General features: G+C 41.0%; 3 protein-coding genes across 5 annotated transcripts; 1 reads left to right on the top strand and 2 right to left on the bottom strand.

Moving 5' to 3' along the window:
- Nucleotides 1-3: 3 nt before the first annotated feature.
- Nucleotides 4-5,825, bottom strand: LOC135505044 (CKLF-like MARVEL transmembrane domain-containing protein 3). Its single transcript, XM_064924074.1, has 5 exons — nucleotides 5,581-5,825; nucleotides 3,146-3,301; nucleotides 2,227-2,322; nucleotides 1,637-1,754; nucleotides 4-891 (listed from the first exon to the last, which is right to left on the bottom strand). Exons 1-5 carry the CDS (start codon nucleotides 5,698-5,700, stop codon nucleotides 860-862), a joined length of 522 nt encoding a protein of 173 aa, XP_064780146.1. The 5' UTR covers nucleotides 5,701-5,825; the 3' UTR covers nucleotides 4-859.
- Nucleotides 5,826-6,116: 291 nt separating this feature from the next.
- Nucleotides 6,117-9,002, bottom strand: LOC135505023 (chemokine-like factor). 2 transcript variants are annotated; one of them, XM_064924049.1, is made up of 5 exons: nucleotides 8,907-9,002; nucleotides 8,473-8,574; nucleotides 7,840-7,995; nucleotides 7,622-7,717; nucleotides 6,117-7,328 (listed from the first exon to the last, which is right to left on the bottom strand). In XM_064924049.1, the coding sequence occupies exons 2-5, from the start codon at nucleotides 8,530-8,532 to the stop codon at nucleotides 7,221-7,223; spliced, it is 420 nt and encodes a 139-aa protein (XP_064780121.1). In that variant the 5' UTR covers nucleotides 8,533-8,574; nucleotides 8,907-9,002; the 3' UTR covers nucleotides 6,117-7,220. The 2 variants fall into 2 exon arrangements, with proteins under 2 accessions (XP_064780121.1, XP_064780113.1); XM_064924041.1 differs by having other exon boundaries at nucleotides 8,473-8,617; nucleotides 8,907-8,999.
- A 17-nt stretch (nucleotides 9,003-9,019) lies between these two features.
- LOC135505011 (thymidine kinase 2, mitochondrial-like) lies at nucleotides 9,020-15,961 on the top strand. 2 transcript variants are annotated; one of them, XM_064924020.1, is made up of 10 exons: nucleotides 9,020-9,277; nucleotides 9,761-9,862; nucleotides 9,984-10,058; nucleotides 10,179-10,232; nucleotides 10,315-10,404; nucleotides 10,572-10,645; nucleotides 11,229-11,317; nucleotides 11,411-11,490; nucleotides 11,611-11,691; nucleotides 12,328-12,542. In XM_064924020.1, the coding sequence occupies exons 2-10, from the start codon at nucleotides 9,803-9,805 to the stop codon at nucleotides 12,448-12,450; spliced, it is 726 nt and encodes a 241-aa protein (XP_064780092.1). In that variant the 5' UTR covers nucleotides 9,020-9,277; nucleotides 9,761-9,802; the 3' UTR covers nucleotides 12,451-12,542. The 2 variants fall into 2 exon arrangements, with proteins under 2 accessions (XP_064780092.1, XP_064780101.1); XM_064924029.1 differs by lacking the exon at nucleotides 12,328-12,542 and adding an exon at nucleotides 12,574-15,961 and having other exon boundaries at nucleotides 9,024-9,277.
- The last annotated feature ends 155 nt before the right edge of the window (nucleotides 15,962-16,116 follow it).

Raw genomic sequence — 16,116 nt, 5'->3', positions numbered from 1 at the left:
CTGTTGAACATGTCTTCATTTTTTATTAAACAAATTAAAGCTTACAAATAGCTGAAAATCAACTGATTTCTTTCTTATTTTCTTTACATGACCTGCAAATTGACAAATGTTTGATGTACAAACCTGGTAAGAAAACCCTTCTGAATAGGAAAACATTTTGGTGTACCATTTTCAATAACTGAATGCAGTCCTACCCCATTTGCAGTTTACATTTCAAACACAATCACAAAAGTCTCCCAGTGCTTCTCCGTGATTAAAAGCTTTCGGAATTGGAAGAAAAGAGAAGACAATATTCTGCTGACAAATCAAATTCAAACAGGAAGTAGCCAAGTGCCATGCACAGTCAGTCTTCTCAGCTCAGTGAACATGGATCTATCACAAAATTATTTTAACGCTAGGATATCACATCAGATACAGCAACATTTTCAATAAAGGACACCAGAAAATGAAAAATCAAGCAAAGCAAGTATGATGATCGGACAGACGGTGTAACCAGCCAACCAGCTGCCAATCTTTTCAATTGTGTAAAAATGTAGTGTAATGTGCCTTTGTTCCCCATGCTCCTCTTGGTATTATGGAGGCTGAGCAACTGCAAACCAATAGCCATCACTAAAAATACCACAGTTCATTCACAGCTTCAGAAATGTATTTCAGGGTTTGGGCAATTTTAGAGCATTTGGAAAAGAATCATGTAACTGTAATTGATCATTTGTATGTGCCAACATTCCAAAGCGCTAAAGTCCTGTTTTCACGTCGGTTTAAAATGAAATGTGAATCCTTCGGGATGCCGTTGACGTCTGCAGAATGGATGTCTTCCTGCCAGGCATGGTGGACACATGGTCCCTTGGCTAGAACCTCTTCAGTCAGAGTCAGAGTCTGAGTCATTGTAGTCTATAACACAGAAGAAAAAAAACACTTTTACACTGAGGGTATAAGCAATGCATGTCTTTGTCTGTCTGTGCCTATCCCTTTCAAAGAGGGAAGTGAATCCCTGGAGTCTCTGCCCTACTTATGCAATAATCTGGAATTAAAGTTTGAGATGAATATAAAGTCTATATAATCGTGGAAGCCAATCATGACAGGTAAAAACACATACAACAGATGATTAAAGAGTTAATATAAATGTTATTAACATAGTAACAACTAGGTTGTGATCAGATACAGTTTCATGGCAAATGAGAAATCATAATTCAGATGTTACCATGTTTTGTTTATTGAATATATTTGCTACTCAGCATGGTCAGAACGAAGCACAATCTGCAAAGACTATCACAGACGATGGGCTGACTCCCCAAACACACTCCATGAGTATTCACTCCCACTGACCTATGGGACCCTTGGCTGAGTGAACTTGAGCCATGTCGTCCACAATGTGGCTTATGATTTCTATCAGCAAACTGCAAGTTTATTTGTTTTCCTAAACTGCCCAAACAAATTTCATTAGAACTGACAGAAACAAAAACCCAGAATGGAGGGTCAGCACTAAGTTCTCATTTCTATATTTCCTGTAGCCATTTTGTGGGAAGAACAGGGAAGGACTGAATGTTTCTGAGGAGTATACAGTATGCAGCATTGGAGACAACATGTAGATTTACATCAGACTATATACTAGACGTTATTTGAAAGAACGCTTTACCTGAGGTTCTTGGTGGCTCGTCACCTGAGTCCCCTCCTTGTTTGAGGAAATTAGCCAGGTCATTAAAGATGAAGTAAAAATCTAGAGCAAAAACAATGGTGGCAATGAACCCAAACACCTGGAGGGAGGGGAAGAAAACAAAACCTTTGATATCAACATGAAACAGCTAGTAAATCCAGAAGGGGGTGAATTGTCTGACAGAAGCCAGCTGTAACATGATATCCAGACACAATGAAGTAATGCAGCGGAGTAACCAGACACGACTTCTGAGTTCAACCTTAACTTCAGAGTTCAATGGGTATAATGTACATCAGGGGTGTCAAAGTCATTCCATGGGAAGCCTAGTGTCTACAGGTTTTTGTTTTTTGCCTTTTCAATTAAGACCTCGACTACCAGGTGTGGGGAGTTCCTTACTAATTAGTGACCTAAATTCAACAATCAAGGACAAGGGAGGAGCGAAAACCCACAAACACTCAGCCCTCGGTGGAATGAGTTTGACGCCTGTGCTGTAAATGCTGAGGACATACAACTCCGATCGTGGCATAGGCTTGATGAGAGATGTGTGGATAGTGTCAAAGAGCTTTTCTTACCCCTGCTGCTTTAGAGGCCCCATCTGTGAACTTGGAAACTGATATTATGGAGATGATAAAAAAGATAATGGACGCACTGACACAGCGCAGAAAATCCTAAAAAAGAGATAATACAAAATGAAAATGTAGTTTTCACATTTGTTTTAAAATTGGCTATCATCCCTACTGTACCCAAGTGGACTATAAATATACTGAGTGTACAAAACATTATGAACACCTGCTCTTTCCATCAGATAGACTGACCAGGTGAAAGCTATGAGCCCTTATTGATGTCACTCATTAAATCCACTTCAATCCCTTCAATCAGTCCACTCTGGCTCCCGAGTGGCGCAGCGGTCTAAGGCACTGCATCTCAGTGTAAGAGGGGTCACTACAGTCCCTAGTTTGAATCCAGGCTGTATCACATCCAGCCGTGATTGGGAGTCCCATAAGGCGGCACACAATTCGTCCAGGTTTGGTCGGGGTAGATGTCATTCTAAATAAGAATGTGTTCTTAACTGACTTGCCTAGTTAAATTAAGGTTACAAAAAATGTAAATGAAGGGGAGGAGACAGGTATAAAAAATAAAGCCTTGAAATAATTGAGACATGGATTGCCTATCTGTGTCATTCAGAGGGTGAATGGGTAAGACAAGATGTAAGTGCCTTTGAATTGTGGTAGGTGGTAGAAATGTTGTTTTTTCACGCTCAACAGTTTCCTGCTTGTGTCAAGAATGGTCCACCACCCAAAGGACATCCAGCCAACATGGTCACAACCGTGGGAAGCGTCAGAGTCAACATGGGCCAGCAACCCCTGTGGAATGGTTTCGACCTTGTAGAGTCCATGCCCCAACGAATTGAGGCTGTTCTGAGGGAAAAGTGGGTGCAAATCAATATTAGTAAGGTGTTCTTAATGTCTTGTACACTCAGTGTATACTCACCATGAGGGGGAAGTGGAATCCCTTAAATCGCTCATTAAATTTGGTGGAATAGGCAAAAAGGAGGAAGAGGGCAGCCAGGAACTCAATGAGGGGTGCTGTGACAAAGGCTGCTGCCGTGGATGCCACAAAACAGATGAACGCGATGAGGGACAGAGCCTGACAGAGAAGACAGAGGGAGGGAGAGATAGAGACAGTGACTAATAGAGTGCAAGGCGTACTAAAGCTACTTTGGTCCAAAATCTCCCTTTCAAGAAATGTTGCAGTGACCCGAAGCATTTACATTTCCTGTCTCAAGCTGTAAGGAGATGCAGCTGTTGAATGACAAATAACATACACAGGCCTACACAGACACTCACACACACTATAAGCCTATACTGTACGTGAGTTCAAACGTTTTTGCTTGTTTATACAACAAATGCATTAACGCGACTGTTCACTTTAGCTAATCATGAAACATGTTTGTCTGGTTTATCACAAATCCAGAAAGATAAAACTGTCTTTGTGATTTCAAAGACGCCCATAAGTCTTTAATATCAGCATCCAGTCTCTCCACGAATCACAAGTTTATGTTTTCTTTGTAAACGCATTTCTGGTGATAGTGCTTGTTTTCCTACATCCCCTTGTCCTGAGTTTCCTCCGGGCCAACATCATTGGACGAGACAAGCCCAGGCACTGTTATCTCCACAGAGCCATCTTGTATTTGTTACACTGGGCCATCAAAACCATAGACAAGGCTCACCTTGGGGTGGGAACTCCCCGAAATGCAACACAGACTGCTACTGCTGCCTTCATAATAGATACAACCCTGAGCACACTGTTCATCTATCTTACACTTAGAATGTGTTTCATCGTTGAATAACGTTGAATATCTTCGTAACGCACAGCAGAACTGCTTATCAGACATTTTGTCTGACCTCGACATGGCTAACGTTTCTCATCTCAGACACCCACTTCTATGTTTCTGCATAGTAAAGCAACAAGGTAAATTCTCTAGGAATCTTGGAATCTAAAACTGGCTTCTGAGAATTCTGGCACAACACGTTTCTTGTCAATTGGATGCTACGAGCGACAAACTAAACAACTTAAGCAGCATTATTCCGTCATTCCAGCTATTAACGATCATGAAAAACTCGATGCATATATGTTTTCCAGCTGTCTTGAGCCACTCCTAAAAACCAGGATATTTCATTGTGAGTTTTTTAAAGTCATAGTAGCACCCATGTGGTTTCCAGCACTAACAAGGGAGAGGATCATATTCTAAGTGTGTGTAAAGAGGCTGCATTGTTCTTGGAGACTGATTCCGTTACCTTATAGGGCCAGTCAGCCAGAGCCCTCTAATAAAGCCCTCTATTCTATACAGTATATCTTTTGGGCTACATGCCCTCCAGCAGAGTCAGTTAGTTAGAGACTGAGAGGGTTGATCATTGTTTCATGCAGCACATCCAGGAACTGAATCTCACATGACATACATGGGAGAGTCCATGATAATAACATATGTGTTCAATCGGTTCAAATCCGTGGTGACGACCCCTTTCACAGTGTAGATGTCTTAGCAGAAACACTCTAGTTTCACTTCCTGATATCTGAGGTTTGAAATAATCAATACTCATTGAAGAATTAATGGAGTTCATTTGTTTGCAACGATTTGTAATTTTTTTAGCAAACTATCTCTTTTAAAATGTATTTTTTACCATTACCATTTTGGTTTAATTGCATGTGCAAACGTGTCCCCACAATAGGCTACTGCACATCATGTCAAAACCTATTAGCAGTTATCCAGTAATACAACGCAGAACCCCCGACAGTAGACTGACCACATGAAGTATAGAACACATTACAGTTGTAAGTAAGGTCTATTGCTTGCTTGTGTAAACATGAATAGGCCTACACTAGGCTACATGAATATGAATAATAGTTTACAGGCTACATGTCTCCAAAATGATCCATATGCATTGTCTTTCGTTTAACTGGTATAAATCAAAATTCTCACCTGAATGAAAAGGTAGTCAGTCGTAAACTTAAAACCTTCTTCCAAAGTAAAAAAAAAATATATGTGGCGAACTAATTCATAAATACTTTTTTTTAGCGCCTTTGACGAAAACAAAACGCTACCTTGCCTAAATGAGAACCGTGTGATGGACACATTGATCTCAATAGAAATGGGCAGAATTCAATGGGTGTGTTTTCCATATAGTTTAACCTAAACAGCTGTTTGAAGACTTGATTAGGATAGGATAAATTAATCCCAACAAAAACCTACTTTTGAGCGTTCAAAAGCGTTACACTGAATAGCACAAACCCGTTAAATCGAGTGCACCCCGCCCCCGCCAACTAAACTTCTACGCATCTGTTTGTCTTGGCAGCGTTGAAGAAAAGTATTCGGAAGAAACAATGGAAATAAAGACACTAATATATTCTTTGAAATGCTACGTTACCACTTCTGCAATAAGAAGCTGTCCTTTCCGTGAAGATGCGAATTCTTTTGCGATTGGGAGAATCGTTTGAAGGACACTTTGGCGCGGTCCAGTCGTACCGGGAGCTTCGATGTCCCCCATTTCAAAGATAACGTTTGACTTGAGTAATGGTTACAGATCCAGCGGGCTGGAAGAGTTGAGAGTGGAAAACGCAAAGCCCCGAAAAAAGAGTGTTGCTTCTTGAAGTGGAAACGGAAATAATGACAGTGCGAAAACGTAGTTCACAAAGGCGCAACATCTGCATTCCAGAAGAGATGTTAGTTGACTGGGCTAAGTGCATGCCTCAAAACTAAAATACTGTAATGTATTTGTTAAAAATGTTGTGATGTATCCCTCGAGTTTTATAAATAATCTAATCTAACTTTATAGGGCTATGCTCCAACTTTATGGGAACGTCATAAACACATCAAAATGCAATAGAAACATTACTTAAGAATAAAGTAGAAATAGACTCGGCCTACATGTAATCTGACATTGTTTAAAAAATTATACAGACCTAGGTTTCAAAGGTGTATTTATTTTTTATACATAATAATTGTGTTATTGCATTGATTAGGCTATACAAACAAATGGTCAATCTACAGTTGATACATCAATTTTGGGATTTAGAAATTAATAATATATGTACTCATATAAATGCCTCATGAGCTTAGTTCTACTGCCATACCCCATCAGAACACAAAATATAAGCTTGTTTTACTCCAATAATTGTAAACAAATTAAGTGTAAACAAACACTTTATAGCCTCGAAACATGGTTAAAAATACAATGTTGATATCATTGATGGTCAGTCCTTGCATACATAGCTCTGTCTATGAATTTGAGAGTGGTTACATTTATCCAGCCCCATATCCTTCAGGTTTTTACCAAAATGGGCCAGGGCCAAGCTTTGTTATTGTTTCAACTGCTGATTGCCCCTTTAAACCTACACATACACTACATTTCAGAAGTTTGGGGTCACATAGAAATGTCCTTTTTTTTGTTGAAAGAAAAGCACATGTTTTGTTCATTAAAATAACAAAATTGATCAGAAATACAGTGTAGACATTGTTAATGTTGTAAATGACTATTGTAGCTGAAAACGGCTGATTTTTAATGGAATATCTACATAGACGTACAGGGGCCCATTATCAGCAACCATCACTCCTATGTTCCAATGGCATGTTGTGTTAGTTTATAATTTTAAAAGGCTAATTGATCATTACAAAACACTTTTGCAATTATGTTAGCACAGCTGAAAACTGTGGTCCTGATTAAAGAAGCAATAAAACTGGCCTTCTTTAGACTAGTTGAGTATCTGGAGCATCAGCATTTGTGGGTTCGATTACAGGCTCAAAATGGCCAGAAACAAATAACTTTCTTCTGAAACTCGTCAGTCTATTCTTGTTCTGAGAAATGAAGCCTATTCCATGCGAGAAATTGCCAAGAAACTGAAGATGCGTACTACTCCCTTCACAGAACAGCGCAAGCTGGCTCAAACCAGAGTAGAAAGAGGAGTGGGAGGCCCCGGTGCAAAAAAAAAAATAAGATGGGCGAAAGAACACAGACACTGGACAGAGGAACTCTGAGAGTGAGCATCTGAAGAGACAATTGTGGTGTCTTCACTTCACAGTGCCAGTTGCTGCTGTTCTTGGTTGATTGAATGTGACCCTCTTGAAAAGCATGCAACCATCCACACACCACAGGCCTGTTGCTATGAAACCCACTATCTGGATAAGGAAAGTATACAAGACTCAGTGTTAATATCAGATATAGGCTACAAGATAGAATTATAGCTGACATTTTTTTTGTGCTAGTTCATTCATTAGTTGTACTGGGTGCCAAATGTGGGATTACAGTATATATTCACGTTAGTGGAAATGTTCATAAGGATTGTATTTCCTCCGGGCAGTTCATTATTGACAGGATGGTGTGTAAGATGAGGCTTCACCCAGAAACCCAGTTCTATAAGGCCCCCAAATAGAAGGTCAACAAGGAATACATTAGTTTTTTTTTATCTCACCCCTCCACCCAGGGTCCCTGTCACTGTGTAAGTGGACACTGCTATCAGACTCAGGATAAGTATGAAGACTGCTGCAAACAGTGAGTTGAACAAATCCTGAAGAAGAAAAGACAATGGAAGTTACTCAGAGAGCTTGACTGCCTGACATTTTCACAGCAGTTAATCAATGTGAAAGACCTACAGTAAACACTGTACTGTTAATTGAATAGGTTCCTTACAACGAGAGGCCAGAAGAACAGAGTCAGCTTCTTGTTCAACTTCAGTGTGTACAGCAGAAGCAGGGAGAATGTGATCACAAACTCCATGCATGTAGCTGCAATGTATTTGGGCCTGGATGCTACAGCAAAACACACAAATGCTGCAAACATAGTCCCCTGAAACAGAAAGCATTGGCAATTACGAAATTATAGGAAATGCTAATTGATTGTTTCCATTCAAAGATATTTAAGGATAGTCTAATCCTACAAATTGAAATGGTTGTTTCACACCAAAAGCTGTGAAAATTAGGGTCGTTTTTATTGATTAAAATGTAATGTCCACTAGAGGGCATGCAGTATCTTGTTTACCGTCATCACCAACTACAGGGTGTTAACGTTTGTACAGTTCACAGGAACTACAGCTCTGACATTTACTTCTAGTTCTGCTTTGTCATAGACAACATATTTAGGAAATAATGTAAATCAACATAATCTATCTGTAAGAGTAAGCTATTGTAATATCCTGTAACAATACTGTGTAATACATTCTTGCTGTTTTTATCAAATTTACACCAGATATATGGCTTTATCTGGGGTGATAAGTCTTTCCAAAACCCAGTGGTTTAATTAACAAAGTATGAAAAAATGTCTCACCATCTCTGCTAATTTAAGGACACCCCTCAAGGATCTGAGAAAAGCAGTATCAACCTCCATGGGTAATGAAGGTATGTTACTGGTTGTTTTGGAAACAGTCGCCTGTCATGATACGTTTCAAAAGAACCAGCTCAGAGTATGTTTCCTGAAGAAGCAATTTCCTTTCAGTTGCAGGAAATTACAGTCTGTTGCAATCACTGCTAAACATACTAGACCGTATCATACTGCTGGCATGCCACTAAACAAACTAACCATGATCTGAAAATGTCAATAAATCTGTATAGAATATTACAATCAGAACATATTTGATTGACTTTCCCATGTAGGCCTACAGACATTAAGGCGTAAAAACATTACGAGCAACCCTATATATTTTAATGATCCTCATCATTGCTGTACTGATAGTCTGGCATAAATCACCGTAGCAGTGTTACCTATACACGAGTCTCTCTGCCCTCAATGGTGATGGCAGTTGGTGGAGGGAATGCAGATCTCAAACAAATAAAGCGCTTCAACCAATAGAAAAAAAACTACATCTCCATATCATGAACCAGGAAGAGGTTATTTGACACACGGAACTGGAGTGCCAATTCACGGTCGAGCGCTGTGTGTGATTCAGATAATTATGCGAGATTTCCTTTACATCTATTTGTATTAACAATTTGTGGATATCTGCTACACGACTATATTCCCACACTGCTGAGGTCAGCGCGATTAGTGGCTATTCCCTGCAAAATATTTGGTGATGCGCGCGGTGAGCTCTGCCAGACGAGAGGCCATAGCAACAACACACAGCTCGTCTCAAGTAGGTGCCCTTGCACAAGGTTTATTTATTCGCTGGTCTGAAGCATTGTTTCGGTACAGAGTGATACAATGAAACACCCTGTAGACTAATGTTACAATGTCATGTTACAAATGGTGTGAGTTACAATGTTGCGTCAGAACATATTAACAACATAGGCCTGCTTATACTGTTACAATTCGAATTGCCAAGTTTACAATACAATGTGACAGAAAATGTTTAGAAACAATACACTTGTACTTTGAGCTCACTTCGGCTACCACCAATAAATTCTGTAAAGAATTTAAATTTGATGCAAATGTAAAATAAATGCTAATTAGACATGTCCATTCCTGTCAGACTCATCCATGCACACTGCTATTATCTACCACTACTCTCAGTGAGGCTACTTGCTCATCAATTTGCTCTAACCAAACCAGGGCAGAAAGCTATCGCCCTGCATACATCAACCATATTAACACCCTTCTCTGTTTGGCTCGACCATAGGTACTGACTTAAGCTGAAACCAAGAAGTCAGGTTATCTCACAATGCAGTCTTACTCCTCCCAAGGAAAGCTGGTGCGGAATGGGGAGAAGAATAAGTTAGTGGTATGTACTGCTACACTGTCATTTTAAATCCTTGAAAATCTTTGAAATTGATACTAAGACATTTGAAGCCTATATACCTGAGGGAGAAGTCAACACAATGTATCTTGTTCTTTTTCTTTAGATCTGTATAGAGGGGAATATTGCTAGTGGGAAGACAACATGCCTGGAGTATTTCAGCAAAACCAGTAACCTTGAGGTAAAAAAAAACACACAAAAAAACATGCAACACGCTTGTTCAACATTTTCCTTTCGTCCCTTGTGCTGCACTGTGTGTAAAACAAAAGGTCAAATTAAAGTTTTAGTGTTGAATTCTCAGGTGCTGACTGAGCCAGTTTCCAAATGGAGGAATGTTCGAGGGCACAACCCCCTGGTACGTGACCATTCTATAGAAGATGGTTCAGTTTGATAATGACATATTGTATGCTGATGTTAGATCTACTCCCATCCTGCAGGGGTTAATGTACCAGGACCCTACTCGATGGGGCATCACTCTACAGACCTATATTCAGCTAACCATGCTGGACCAACACCTCTCAACAATAGTAGGCACTCTAAAACATTGCACAGAACAGGTTGCACTGATATCCTACTGTTTCACGACTGTTGCATGTTTTCTATCAATAGTACAGATTTATCTTTCGCCAAGTACGACGACTTTGATTTTACATTGCATAATTAACATGGTCTGTTTTGTGTTTGTTGATTCCAGTCCGCCCCAATGAGAATGATGGAAAGGTCCATCTACAGTGCCAAGTACATCTTTGTGGAAAATCTTTACAGAAGGTAATGCACATGGTATATTTCACTCCAGCTTATAGCTGGTTTTCATTTGTGCCCAATCTAGTTCATTCATGCCAGCAGCATACCACCCTGCATACCACTGCTGGCTTGCTTCTAAAGCTAAGCAATGTTAGTCCTGGATGGGAGACCAGATGCTGCTGGAAGTGGTGTTGGAGGGCCAGTAGGAGGCACTCTTTCCTCCGGTCTATAAAAATATCCCAATGCCCCAGGGCAGTGATTGGGGACACTGCCCTGTGTAGCTTGCCGTCTTTCGGATGGGACGTTAAACGGGTGTCCTGACTCTCTGAGGTCATTAAAGATCCCATGGCACTTATCGTAAGAGTAGGGGTGTTAAGCCCGGTGTCCTGGCTAAATTCCCAATCTGTCCCTCAAACCATCACGGTCACCTAATAAGCCCCAGTTTACAATTGGCTCATTCATCCCCCTCCTCTCCCCTGTAACTGTTCCCCAGGTTGTTGCTGCAAATGAGAACGTGTTCTCAGTCAACTTACCTGGTAAAATAATGGATAAATAAAAATAAAATAAAGTACATTTTATGTACTTCACAATATTTTGCTCTCTGCAGTGGGAAGATGCCCGAGGTGGACTTTGCTGTTCTTAGTGAGTGGTTTGAGTGGATCACTCAGAACATTGCCATTCCTGTGGATCTTATCGGTAAGCTATCCAGAAACACAAGCTTTCTACTTTATTCTGATGATGTTGGATCCTTGGTAGAATCTTGTTCATTTAGTTCCTCCTCTGTTTCAGTTTATCTCCAGTCGTCTCCACAGACCTGCCATGAGAGGCTAAAAGAGAGATGCAGGGAGGAGGAGAAGATCATTCCTTTGGTGAGGGTAGAAGAATGACAAACTCTCAGTGCTGTTCTTGGTCTAACTTCAGGAGTTTTAAGACTCGTCTCTTGCCCTACTCTCTCATCCTACTATCTTTCTCGCCTTTTCTTTTAAAAGGAATATTTAGAGGCAATCCATCAGCTGTATGAAGACTGGCTGATAAAGAAGACGTCCTTCAATGTTCCTGCTCCAGTCCTTGTGAGTGATCAATCTTTTTCAGGCGTGCGTTTTGGAGGACAATGGTCAATTAATGAGGAACATTGTTTATACATTCTAGTGTCTCCTGTGATAAGCACCAGAGTATTGGTCATCTATGTCAAGGAGTCCTTGTTTTTCATTGTTGGGAAATAGTCAATTGTTCAATAGAAAGGCAGGCATGCAGGTAAGTGATTGTTAAACCCAGCTCTGTTTTTGTATCACGTTACTATAAGCTGTAAAGGCAGTTTCACAACATTTAATATATATACACACACACACACACACACACACACACACACACACACACACACACACACACACACACACACACACACACAACACACACACACACACACACATTGAGTATACAAAACCGGATGAAAGTTATGATCTCTTATTGATATCACTTGGTAAATCCACTTCAATCAGTGTATCTGAAGGGGAGGAGAAAGGTTAACAAAGGAGTTTTAAGCCTTGAGAATTGAGAGATGGATTGTGTGTGTGTGTGTGCCATTCAGAGGGTGAATGGGCAGGACAAAACATTGAAGTGCCTTTGAACGGGGTCTGGGAGTAGGTGCCAAGTGCACCGGTTTGTGTCAAGAACTGCAACAATGCCGTTTTTTTCACGCTCAACAGTTTCCCGTGTGTATCAAGAATGGTCCACCACCCAAAGGACTTCCAGCCAACTTGACACATATTGTGGGAAGCATTGGAGTCAACATGTGCAGGCATCCATGTGTAATGCCTTCAACACTTTGAAGACTCCATGCTCCGACGTATTGAGTCGGTCCTGAGAGCAATGGGGGAGGGGTGCAACTCAATTTTAGGAAAGTGTTCATAATGTTTGGTATACTCAGTGTATTTGTATTTCTATATTTTCAGGTAATTTCGGCAGACGATGACCTGCAGAAGATGATCCTCCAGTATGAGGAGAACAGAGAGAAGATTTTATCAGGGAGCAATGTGTGACTGAAGTACAGTGCCTTCGAAAATTATTCAGACCCCAAGACTTTTTTGACATTTTGTTAGGTTACAGCCTTATTCTAAAATGTTTTTTTTTTCTTCCCCTCATCAATCGACTCACAATACCCCATAACGACAAAGCAAAAACAGGTTTTTAGTAATGTTTGCTAATTCACCTTTGTTGAAGCACCGTTGGCAGCGATTACAGCCTTGAGTCTTCTTGGGTATGACGCTACAAGCTTCCCACACCTGTATTTGGGGAGTTCCTCCCATTCTTCTCTGCAGATCCTCTCAAGCTCTGTCATGTTGGATGGGGAGTGTTGCTGCACAGCTGTTGTCAGATCTCAAGATATGTTAGATCGGGTTCAAGTCCGGGCTCTGGCTGGGCCACTAAAGGACATTCAGAGACATGTCCCCGAAGCCACTCCTGCGTTGTCTTGGCTGTGTGCTTAGGGCCATTGTCCTGTTGGAAGGTGAACCTTCACTCCGGTCTGAGTTCCTGAGCGCTCTGAAGCAGGTTTTCATCAAGGATCTCTCTGTACTTTGCTCCAGTCATCTTTCCCTCGATCCTGACTAGTCTCCCCATCCCTGATGCTAAAGAAACATCCCCACAGCATAATACTGCCACCACCATGCTTCACCGTAGGGATGGTGCCAGGTTTCCTCCAGACGTGACGCTTGGCATTCAGGCCAAAGAGTTCAATATTGGTTTCATCAGACCAGAGAATCTTGTTTATCATGGTCTGAGAGTCTTTAGGTGCTTTTTTGGCAAACTCCAAGTGGGCTGTCATGTGCTTTTTACTGAGGAGTGGGTTCCGCCTTGTCACTCTACCATAAAGGCCTGATTGGTGGAGCGCTGCAGAGATGGCAGAACCTTCCAGAAGGACAACCATCTCCACAGAAGGACTCTAGAGCTCTGTCAGAGCAACGATCGGGTTCTTGGTCACCACCCAAACCAAGACCCTTCTCCCCCGATTGCTCAGTTTGGTCAGGCGGCCAGCTCTAGGAAGAGTCTTTGTGGTTCCAAACTTCTTCCAATTAAGAATGATGTAGGCCACTGTGTTCTTGGGGACCTTCATTGCTGCAGAAATGTTTTGGTACCCTTCCCCAGTTCTGTGCCTCGACACAATCCTGTCTCGGAGCTCTACAGACAATTCCAACTGTCAACTGTGGGACCTTACAGTGCCTTGCAAAAGTATTCAACCCCCCTGGCGTTTTTACAATTTTGTTGCATTACAACATGTAATTTAAATACATTTTTATTTGGATTTCATGTAAAGTAGTCCAAATTGGTGAAGTGAAATGAAAAAAATAACTTGTTTCAAAAAATTATTCACCTTTTTGCAATGAAGCCCCTAAATAAGATCAGATGCAATCAATTACCTTCAGAAGTCACATAATTAGTTAGATTCCACACAGGTGGACTGTATTTAAGTGTCACATGGTCCCAAAATATATATATATATATATATATATATATATATATATCTCTGTTCTGAAAGAGTCCCAGAGTCTGCAACACCACTCAGCAAGGGGCACCACCAAGCATGTGGCACAATGAGAATAAGAACACCTCTTCCCAGCTGCCCACTGCACTGAGGATAGGAAGCACTGTCACCACCCATAAATCTACGATAATCGATCATTTCAATAAGCATTTTTCCACGGCTGGCCATGCTTTCCACCTGGCTACCCCTACCCGGCCAACACCTCAGCATCCCATGCAGCAACTGGTTCACCAACTACTTCTCAGACAGAGCTCAGTGTGTCAAATCGGAGGGCCTGTTGTCCGGACATCTGGCAGCTCTATCGGGGTGCCACAGGGCTCAGTTCTCTGGATGACTCTTTCCTCTGTGTATATATATCAATGATGTTGCTCTTGCTGCTGGTGATTCTCTGATCCACCTCTACGCAGACGACACCATTCTGTATACATCTGGACCTTTGGACACTGTGCTAACAAACCTCCAAACGAGCTTCAACGCCATACAACACTCCTTCCGTGGCCTCCAACTGCTTTTAAATGCTAGTAAAATGAAGTGCATGCTCTTCAACCGATTGCTGCCCGCACCCTCCCACTTGACTAGCATCACTACTCTGGACGGTACTGACCTAGAATATGTGGACAACTACAAAATTTCGCAACAAAGCCTCTTTCACTCATGCCGCCAAACATACCCTCGTAAAACTGACTATCCTGCCGATCCTTGACAACGGCGATGTCATTTACAAGATAGCCTCCAACACTCTACTCAGCAAACAGGATGTAGTCTATCACAGTGCCATCTGTTTTGTCACCAAAGGCCCATATACTACCCACCACTGCGACCTCTATGCTCTCGTTGGCTGGCCCTCACTATATATCTGTCGCCAAACCCAATGGCTCCAGGTCATCTATAAGTCTTTGCTAGGTAAAGGGGGCCATATCTCAGCTCACTGATCACCATAGCAACACCCACCCATAGCACACGCTCCAGCAGATTTATTGCACTGGTCATATTGAATAGTTATGCATGCTCAAGTTTTCAGTTTTTTTTTTGTGTTATTTGTTTGTTTCACAATAAAAAATATTTTGCATCTTCAAAGTGGTAGGCATGTTGTGTAAATCAAATGATACAACCCCCCCCCAAAAAAATCCATTTTAATTCCAGGTTGTAAGGCAACAAAATAGGAAAAATGCCAAGGGGGGTGAATACTTTCACAAGCCACTGTATATAGACAGGTGTGGGCCTTTCCAAATCATGTCCAATCAATTGAAATTACCACAGTTAGACTCTAATCAAGTTATAGAAACATCTCAAGTATGATCAATGGAAACGGATGCACTTGAGCTCAATTTCGAGTCTGAATACTTATGTAAATAAGTATTATTTCTGTTTTTTTATTTTTTAGAAATTTGCAAACATTTCTTAACCAGTTTTTTCACTTTGTTATTATGGGGTAATTGTGTGTGGAATTCCTGAGGATGATAATTTATTTATTTACATTTTAGAAAAAGCCTGTAACGTAACAAAATGTGGAAAAAGTCAAGGGGTCTGAATACTTCCCGAAGGCACTGTATATATGCTGCACCAACAATGGAAGTAAATATGTTTGTTGTCTGTAGGCAGGTAATTCTAGTCCAAGAGAGAACACCAGAATGAGCTTGTGGAGTTACTGTTATCTTACACACTGTCTTAGAACAACTCTCTGACCGGTACATTTTCAGACCGCAAGTATGCCATACTGTGTATTTACTGGTACAAGTCGCATTCCAACATATGTAACATAAGCACTTGCTCGCTTTTGTTTGTTTCACTGACCATGATGGTTTCTTAACGATGGTCACGTGGTGTTAGCCCTAAAATAATACCTCCATTTTACAACTGCTGGGACATAGCGGTATCACCTCTGTAATACAAAAGCATATATTTTAGGGGGCTGCTGACTAACATACTGTATATTTACTGCTACAAGTCGCTT

Source organism: Oncorhynchus masou, chromosome 2, assembly GCF_036934945.1.
Source record: "Oncorhynchus masou masou isolate Uvic2021 chromosome 2, UVic_Omas_1.1, whole genome shotgun sequence".
NCBI classification, from domain to species: Eukaryota; Metazoa; Chordata; class Actinopteri; order Salmoniformes; family Salmonidae; genus Oncorhynchus; species Oncorhynchus masou.
This window is presented reverse-complemented; position numbering and strand designations above follow the sequence as displayed.